The 9,228-nt window shown below is 45.4% G+C and overlaps 1 protein-coding gene across 1 annotated transcript; it reads right to left on the bottom strand.

The window, feature by feature from the left end:
* Positions 1-313: 313 nt before the first annotated feature.
* Positions 314-5,824, bottom strand: LOC103811535 (protein SMG7-like). Its single transcript, XM_009084514.1, has 5 exons — positions 5,731-5,824; positions 4,654-4,786; positions 2,281-2,452; positions 1,565-1,636; positions 314-482 (listed from the first exon to the last, which is right to left on the bottom strand). Exons 1-5 carry the CDS (start codon positions 5,781-5,783, stop codon positions 328-330), a joined length of 585 nt encoding a protein of 194 aa, XP_009082762.1. The 5' UTR covers positions 5,784-5,824; the 3' UTR covers positions 314-327.
* Positions 5,825-9,228: the final 3,404 nt, after the last annotated feature.

Raw genomic sequence — 9,228 nt, 5'->3', positions numbered from 1 at the left:
CCTGGAGTGCTGCATGGCATTGGTATGCCAATAACATGAGGTCCATTCCAACCCCTAAACATGCTATGAAACTTTGATTATCTCAAAATAAAGGAGGAATGTCCATACAAAGCTACTTGGTAATGTTGGCACAATACGCTTAATTTTCTGCATTCCCCAGTCCCACTTCACCAGTCTTTGTTCCATACTCACGTGAGGATGCTCTGACTGGGCAAGGGCTAAGAAGTTTCTGTTTTTACTACCAAACATGTACAACTTCTGGCTAATAACTACAGCTGGAAGAATCCTCCTTCATCTTATTTTAGTGGAAATAATTTATTCTTCGTCTCACCTTTCCAGTGCTTTAGAAAGTGCTTTTTGTAGATTAGTGGAGGCAGCTGGGAAAGGAAACTTCACAGCAATGCTTCTGCAGTAGTAGAAAATTGTGGTCAAGTGGTCTCCTTTGGAGGAAGCTAGGATAGCCAACTGGTTATAAGGCTGACCTGAGGGAGAAAAAGGCAAGTTGTCCAACAAACAGTCATGAATTGAAGTGTGCTTGATGTCAGAGTAAGTGTGGTCACTGGGAAAGGGAGCTCAAAGTCCTCAGTTCTCCAACAGGCAAAGCTCAGATCCATGTGCTGACCCATATCTGCACCACTTCAAAAAGCTTCTCAATTTGTGGTGCAGTAGCTGCTTGGTTTCCTTTTTTCTTTTTTGGAGGGGGAAGGATTGTGTGGGGGTTTGTTTGCTTTTGTGGGGATTTTTTTGTTTGTTCCTGTGGCTTGGATTTTTGTTTGAGTTTATTGTCTAAATATGAAAACCCTGACAAAAACAAGTTTTCAACACCAACATACTTATCTTCATCTATTTGCAATTGTCTAAATATGAAAACCCTGACAAAAACAAGTTTTCAACACCAACATATTTATCTTCATTTATTTGGGCAAAATCTAGCCTAGTTTTACCTCATGAGGCAAATCTGTCACCAGTTCACGTTTTTTGTCCTAGAGAGCAAAGATTTCAATAATCAGGATATGGAGAATTTTGCAGTGAGAAAGAAAGAGGCTAAAAATTTGAATTCCTGTTTTCAGCAGCCTGGCTTAAAAGTGATTGATCCTCCTCTCTCCACTCCTACATTTTGGGCCACTGTAAGCCAATAGCTAAGAAGTTAGATCCTTGAACTACAGAACTCATTCACTTGCATGAGCAACTTGGAAAATGCAATTTTAGCTACTAAACTTAATAAATTGGTGTGGGAATAAATAAGAGGAAAAAACCCCCATGCTGGTGCTAAGCAAATTTTCATTAACTGCACATTATAATGTATGAATGTAACACAGTCCAGCAGCAGGGAAGCCTTGGAGTGAAGCTGTGTATTACCTCCTTGGTGTCTACATCTTCACAAGTAGGAGACAAGTGACACAGATAGGCAAATAACCATTACCTAAGGATTTACTGATGGGTCAGGCTGTGTTCCATGGCTGGCTGGGAAATCTGGGGCCAGAGATTTAGACAGACACACAAGAATAGCAATACCCCAAACCCTTCTTGGGGATTATGAGGTGGAAAGGTATCCCAGACTCACCATTAGAAGGGACAAGCTGAGCTGCATGTCTGTAGTAAGACTCTGCCTGGCTGGTCTGATTCCTATAGCGAGCTAAGAAAACAGAAAAAAAAACCCAGTTAAGGCACAATTAGGTTATATATTAGGAAGAGGTTTTCCCTGTTGTGGTGGTGAGACACTGTCCCAGGTTGCCCAGGGAGGCTGTGGCTGCCCCAACCCTGGCAGTGTTCACAGCCAGGTTGGATGAGCCTTGAGCAACCTGCTCTGGTGGGAGGTGTCCCTGCCCAGGGCAGGGCTTGGGGGTGGACCATCTCTAAAGTCCATTCCAATCCCTTAACATTCTATAAAACTATGTTAATGTCCAGAAATGGAGAAGTGTGTTAGCCTGCTGCAACAAGCTTTTGTAACAGTTCCTGGTTTCAACACTTCCCTGTGCCTAGCAGCTAGAACATGATTAGAATGCTACAAGACAGATTCCAGCAGATCACTAGAAAGCTAGTGATTAACTGTCACCATGTGTTAATGTGTAACACACATTAGAACAGCCTAACAGCATTTCTTCCCAGCCCTTTCCCCCTGCAGCAAGCACCAAAGGTACAACCAGCAAACTAAGCTACTCATTTGGCACACACTTGCTCCAGTGGTTACCCATGGCCTGTGCAGACTCAGATCCCTCTTTGGAGAGCTGAACACGGGCACAACTCCATGTCCCACCCCTTTTTCCCTCAGAAACTCACCGATATCTCCAAGGTGGACAAGGCAGTGCTGGCAAATATAAGAGCAGGAGCTAGACTGTGGCTTCACTATGGCGCTGGTGTGCGTCTGTTTATTGCTAATGATTCCCAGCTGGGAAGACTTGACACGACATGGCAAATCCACGTTAAAAACTGTGCACAATTCCTGTAATAACTAGAAAAAACAGAGCTGGCTTAGTGGCAGCTAGAGACAGGCATCACAAAAGCATCAACACAAGTGGCAAAGCCAACAGAGCATCACTTGGAGGCACAGGGTAGCTAAACACCTTTGGAGGGAACAAGTGACTGAGGCTTGAAATTCCATTCTCCATACAGAAGTCATTAGCTCCATGATGCATTGTTCTGCCCAGAACCATGAGAAGTTTTACTCCTCAGAGAGTTTTACTTGCCTTCAGTAAGAGTAAACTCATACAAGTTTTACTTCTCTGCAGTAACAAAGAGCTACAATCCCAAAGCAGTAAGCAACTGAATCCTCATGACACTGCAATCACCAAGGATGCAGCAGTGGGAGGTCTACAGATCTTGTTGGGGCTTTGTTTATTTTTTTGTTGTTTTTAAAGCAGGACACTCAAGTGGTTTTTATACCTTGATGAAGTGACACTATTCTCTGAAAATAATAAAGGAATGTCCCTCAACCTCCAAAGCAGCTTGTTCCAGCCTAAGAAACAGCACTACCCTGACTTAAGCTTTAGAGAGAAGCTGGAACTAAACCAAGTTTGTAAGCAACTTGAGGGAATACTAACAGTTCAGTGGCTGAGCTGTCAGTAAATATTTGTGCTACGCCAACAGGGAGTCTCTTTCAAGGAATCAAATATCTCAAAAGCTGATTGAAGGGAAATCTGAACTCTACCCTTCTAATTAGTGCTTTTGAAGTTTTTCCTAATGGACTCCAGCAAATGCTCTGGAAAATAACAGGAACTGCAACAAAAAGTATTTGTGCTACTGAGTTACAGGGTTAAAACTGCAAGTAAGAAGTGACAGACTTTGTCCCAGCTGGGAACATGCTCTGTCTCCAAGTAAAACAGACCTGCAGCAGGGTTCCACCTCCAGATGAAGGCACAGAGACAGCCCAGGGCTGGCAGAGCTGCACGCTCTGTCAACAGCCAAACACGCGACACGAAGCTTTTGCTTGCTGCAGGAAAAGGTTTGGGTTACACCTCCCTCCCCCTATTGCTCTGTCTTTTATCCAGCAGACAAAAATCCCCAAAGAGGAGGGATCTCACAGGTGAAAGCTGGATAAAAGAGAGAAACTTGACATCTTCCAACAGGCTGAATGAGCAGAATTCATGCTCTTCTTCAAAGGTGTCATTTGCTCAGACCTTGGCCTCGGAGAGCTCTTGGCTGAGCAAAACCTTCAGACTAAAAGTGAAACTATTAACATCACAGCACACAGAGGAAGATGACCCAGTCTGTGGTGCCATACACAAAAAGAGCCAAATTCCCTGATCCACTGCAGGAAAGAACAAGACAAACAGTGGAGACAGCAGAAAACCCTTGGCAACCATGCCCCAGCCTGACAAACTGGCTGACTCCAATAAGCAGCTTCCCAGAAAACAATGCTGAAGGGAAAAAGGCAACCACAAGGATTCTGTAAAAAAACCCACCCCAAACCTGGGGTTGCCTTGCAGATGTCTGGAATCAAACTAGGAACCGGTACAGTAAGAACAACCTCCTGTGAGTGCTGTAACCTGAAGACAACCTGCCAGGAGCTGAATGGGCTCCAGGGAAGCTGCAGAGGGACTCTTTGTTAGGAGCTGCAGTGACAGGACAAGGAACAACGGCATAAATTGAAAGAGTAGAAATTCAGATTAGCTATCAGGAAGAGGTTTTCCCTGTTGTGGTGGTGAGACACTGTCCCAGGTTGCCCAGGGAGGCTGTGGCTGCCCCAACCCTGGCAGTGTTCACAGCCAGGTTGGATGAGCCTTGAGCAACCTGCTCTGCTGGGAGGTGTCCCTGCCCAGGGCAGGGGTTGGGGCTGGGTGAGCTCTGAGCTCCATCCCAACCCCTTAACATACTATGAAATGATGAAACTTTCCTGCTGCTTTATGCTTTCTCTGAGCATTCAGAGCACTCTAAGAAATGGACCTTTGACCAGTAGGGTTTAGGCTTGAAAGCAGATGCTGTTAGAAGGGAACTCAAACTGCTGCACCAAATAACTGCCAGAAGCACAGGAGTTTCAGATCAAGACTGCAGCACATCAGCAGCTCTGTAGACATGTTCTGCTGAGAGCACCAGTGGCAGCAACACACACTGCTCCATGCAGCACAGCAACAGCTTCCTATGCCAAGGGAAAAGAACACATTTTACCCACCCAAACCCAATCCTCCCACCTTTCCACTGGTTTTTGCAACTCACCTGTGTGTAGAAGCCACTAGCTGCCTCTAAGAACAGAGAGAGGTTCGCCTGAACTTCGCTCCGATTTGGATTTGCTCTGTTTTTCGCCTGACCCTGTAGCGTCGTGATCTGATTTTTAAAGGCATGGTTCCAGCTGAAAACAAGAGCAGCGATTTCCCTTTTACCTTGGAAGTGTCTTATGCAGATGGCATAAGCAACAGGAAAGAACAGTTTAATTACAGAGCATCAGACATGGAACTGAAGAATATTCAAATTCAGGCAACATTCAGAGGAGAAATCACGTTGCTTATGGAGCAACCATCTCTCCTCACCTCTGCTATTAAGGGAAACAGATCCTGGCAGTGTTCAAGGCCAGGTTGGATGAAGCCTTGAGCAACCTGCTCTGGTGGGAGGTGTCCCTGCCCAGGGCAGGGGGTTGGGACTAGATGATCTCTAAGGTCCATTCCAACCCCTAAAATTCTATGATTCTCATCTCACTTCCCTCAGTGCTGGGAGAACCACATGCTTCTCTTAACTGAACCTGTACAACTCAGGTCTGCATCTCAAACAACAGGGAATGGACTCAGGGCTTGGAGAAAACCCAGCAGGATCTTCTCTCCATTCTTCAGATGCCATGAGTAACCTGTGAACCTCTCCTGATATTCCTCCCTCTGCCCAGCTCCACCCTGAAGGGCTTAAAACGAGTGCTCAGCAGCTGCTCAACTCCTTTTGGACCCCACTCAAAGCTCCAGGTGATTACATCAGGCAAACTTCCTCCTTTCTGGCAACTGCAGACTTCAGCCCTTCCCTGACAGCACAGCACACTGATGTACCTTAGCTTTCTCCCTTGCCATCTGGCTCTCCAAACCCCTCTTCTGTATGACATAGCTGCTTCTAAATGGCCAGAGGTAAAACACTAACCTACTCAATACTCTCCATCAGCTCTGCTGTGCATTCTCCCATTCCACCCACAGCACAGCTCTCATTTTAGAGGAAGTAAGACAACCATTTCATAGGATACAATGGCTTTTCTGGAAATCTCAGGGTTTCCTGCTCATCAGATTACATATATCCATACAAATTTACTGAGGTACTTACAGGTCCTGCTCCACCTTTTTATCTAAAGCATATTCCAAATCAGTCACCAGCATTTTTTGATATAAGTCCTGGAGAGCCTGTCTGGATGTCCAGACTTCTGCTGGACCCAGCTTCGAATCTGAGCAACCAGAAGGGAAAGAAACAAAGACACAACAGTTCATTTAAGACTCAAATGGATGGAGTGACCTAACTGATTTCTCACTCGACTACTAAAGCAAAGAGCAGAGCTCAGTGTAAGGTATCCAAGGCCAAACACCTGCTTTTATCTGAGATTCATCAGAGTAGTGAAATACCAGAACTATAGATGGGCTGGGGATTGACTGATCACTGATCAGCCTCCTACATGATCCCACTTGATCAGACTGATCACTGGATGTGAGCAAAGTCAGCAGTTGGCGAGTTAAAAACCCAATCAGATGGGGAGAATCACCTCCTCCCAAGTCATTAAGCTACAGAATGTCTTGCCACTGGGTGAACTTAGAAAAATTTCCAGTGTGGCCTGAAAAGAATGAGCAGAAAACAAACCCATGGAGGGATAATAAATAGGACAGTCCCTGGCCACAGGTTGCTGGTACTTAGGAGAACACTGTGGGCAAGTATTACTGTGTGCTTGCCATTTTCTTACTCTTTGGTAGCCACCTGCTTTCCATCACAAAAGGACAGTGTAAACACTGCTCCCTGCTATCTCCAGTTACAGACTCCAACTTCCCAGGCCTTGGAAAATCACCTGGGCTGGAGCTGTGGGAGCACAGGGATGGGCCTCACCACAGGGAAACCAGTGGAGCACTCCTGCTGGGTTAGGTGGATCCAGGTGGTTTCAATGCTCCTCTGGGGCCTATACCAAGGTGGCAAGGACACCTGAGCAGAGGTGCACTGGGGAAGTTGCTTGTACTGCAGGGCTGAGGCATTAATACAAACCATTTCCCACCAACACATACAGCTTAAACCATAGCTTGTGGTGGCATTTCAGAATGTGTAGCTGGGGCTGCACAGGGGCACAGTTGCTAATGTCCTGTTTATTTGTACACAGAGGAAAAGCCTTTAACATAAGATCACATACTTTCCACAGAAAAAATAAGCATAAGGAACACAAAAACAGTTAAATCAGCTGTATAATAAAGGCAATTACCTGTCATGTCAGCCTTCAGGACTTCTGCCTGCCTGTAAGAAAGCAACAGAACAATAAATTAGAAACAGACTGATTGAAATAATTGAATTATGCCAAAGCACATTCATGCAAGGGTGAGTCTTACAACCCACTCTGCTCTGCTTTACCTCATACAGGATGGATTTGAGCTGTTGTTTTTTCAACAGTGTGATGGCTTCTAGTTCATCCCATAATAGCAGTCAAATCCATTTTCCCTGCTTAAGTATCTTCAAAAAAAAATACAAACTAAAACTCACCTATATTCGATTCAAAGCTTTATGTGGCAACAGTGTCTTGCCAACTTTAGTGATGACACTTACCTGCACTTGGGAATTTGACAGTAGCTCTAAGTTGTCACATGTGAAATGCAATATCCAATGGAGTCAGAGCAAAGCTAACTCCCATCAATGCCCCTCCATGCTGCACTAGCTTTCCTTAAGGAAAAGTTTCCCCAATTACCTCTCTTCCTTGAACAGCTTCCCTAAAGTCAGGTTTTCAAGGAAAAATCCAACCAAAAATGGCAACTACAGGTGACCAACTACACTCCTCCACTTGCAAATCCCCACTGCTGGTGGAGGCTGGAAGTAGAGGAAGACCAGGACACAACCCTCAACAGTTACAAAGGGTCAGTGTCTGGATGGAACAGGCAATGGAGATGCTACAGCTAAGCACTGCCAGCAGCACACCAAGGTTCAAGGGGCAGCACTGCTGGCCTGAGTGACACACAACTACCCCAGGCTGCCTGGGTTGGGTGGAACATGTCCCTTTGCTTTTGGTACCCTCAAATGTTTACATGTATTTACAAAGAGTGCAAGATTTCCACAGCAGACATGGAATCCTCCTGCATATGAAATAGTCACTTCCACCTGCCTCAGCAAAAAACCCCAGATGGAAGCCACACTGTGACTAACAAAGTCAGATGCCAAATTGGGCAAGAATGGAGAGCCAGGAGAAAGCATCACTTAATCCCTAAAGAGGCTTCAGAAAGCAGCATACACTTTCTCTTGCCAATATGAAGCTGTGGTGACTGTAAAAACAGTTTTTCAGGTTGTTCTGGGTTCTACCTACTGGCCACAAATTATAGGGAAGGTTTTGAGATCTATGTGAGGATTCAAAAGGTATCAGAATAGGATATAAATCACTAGGAGGATGCATACTGCAAAGTCCTAAAGTTTCTGGTTACTAAATGCAAGAATTACCTACAGCAGCTCCCCACAGCCACCACAGTGCACCATCCAAGAAAAAACGGGATGCTCCCGGAGCTTTAAGTCAAGAATATCTTAACTGGTTCTAGAAGTCAATCTGTACATTCCTCACCTGCTTCACAAAATTGAATCTCTTTCAGATAACTTCTTTTAGTTTATGTATTTCAAGAAGGTGTTAATACTTTAAGTCCTAAGAGCAGGGAACACTGAAAGAAGAGATAACCTACTATTCCTGACAGCAAAGAACATTTTAGCTACTGTGTCGTGAGAAAGCTGAAGCCACGTGGAGGTAACAAAAGGTTCCTAAGTGAACCCTCCCCACCTCTGCAGGATGGCAAAGAGATCTTGTCCCCACACAGCCAAGAAGAGCCACCAAAGGACAGCAATCTCCTCTGTGTGCTGTGCCTCAGGAGCCTCTGCGACGCTGACCTGCAAGTCCAGTCAAGCACAAAGCTGAGCTAACTCTGTGCTGCTGGGACTTGGCAGCCAGCAATGGAAGGAAAAGTTGACTTGCTCAGGTGCTGAAGCCTCTTTTCTGAACAGCCAGCCAAGCTCATACAGTCTGGCTCACACTTCAAACATCTGCCAAGTGCTACAAACACGACCTGTGTTGCCAAAGTCATGAATCCTACCGAGAGGCTCAGCCCAACAGGACATATGGTACTGCTATAGCAAACGTGAGTACAGAATTCTCCTCCAGGCAAAAAGGCTCTGCCCTTTGAAAGCCAAGAACTGCTCCTCTGAAAATTACCTGTGCAGAACTAACTTCCACTGTGTCAAGTGCTAACCTTTAGAGGGGGAAATACCAATAGTACCATCATAAAGGTTTTTTTCTCCATACAGTTTTGCCTCACTGTTGGCTAGAGAACTCAGATGAAGAGAGCCTCAAGCCTTACACCAGTGCAACTCTCTAAAGGCACAGACCTAATAACATGGCTGGACCTGAACTTCTACCAAAGAGATTGACATCTTGTTTTTTTGGAAGGGAATACACATGGGCTTAGAGAACAAGAGCCTTTAGCACCAATCCCTTCACCAGCTGGAAAGCAAACTGCCTTTTATCAGTGTCAGAGTGTGTTAAGGGGTTGGAATGGAGCTCAGAGATGATCCAGCCCCAACCCCTGCCCTGAGCAGGGACACCTCCCA

The sequence above is a fragment of the Acanthisitta chloris genome, unplaced genomic scaffold (genome assembly GCF_000695815.1).
Source record: "Acanthisitta chloris isolate BGI_N310 unplaced genomic scaffold, ASM69581v1 scaffold24531, whole genome shotgun sequence".
NCBI classification, from domain to species: Eukaryota; Metazoa; Chordata; class Aves; order Passeriformes; family Acanthisittidae; genus Acanthisitta; species Acanthisitta chloris.
This window is presented reverse-complemented; position numbering and strand designations above follow the sequence as displayed.

Excerpts from the sequence above, each read along its gene's own strand:
- LOC103811535 (XM_009084514.1), bottom strand. The coding sequence starts at position 5,783 with ATGCTGGTGACTGATTTGGAATATGCTTTAGATAAAAAGGTGGAGCAG. Across the intron at positions 2,453-4,653 it reads CTAGTGGCTTCTACACACAG|TTATTACAGGAATTGTGCAC; the intron begins GTGAGTTGCAAA and ends TGTTTTTTCTAG. Across the intron at positions 1,637-2,280 it reads TGTCCACCTTGGAGATATCG|CTCGCTATAGGAATCAGACC; the intron begins GTGAGTTTCTGA and ends CTGTTTTCTTAG.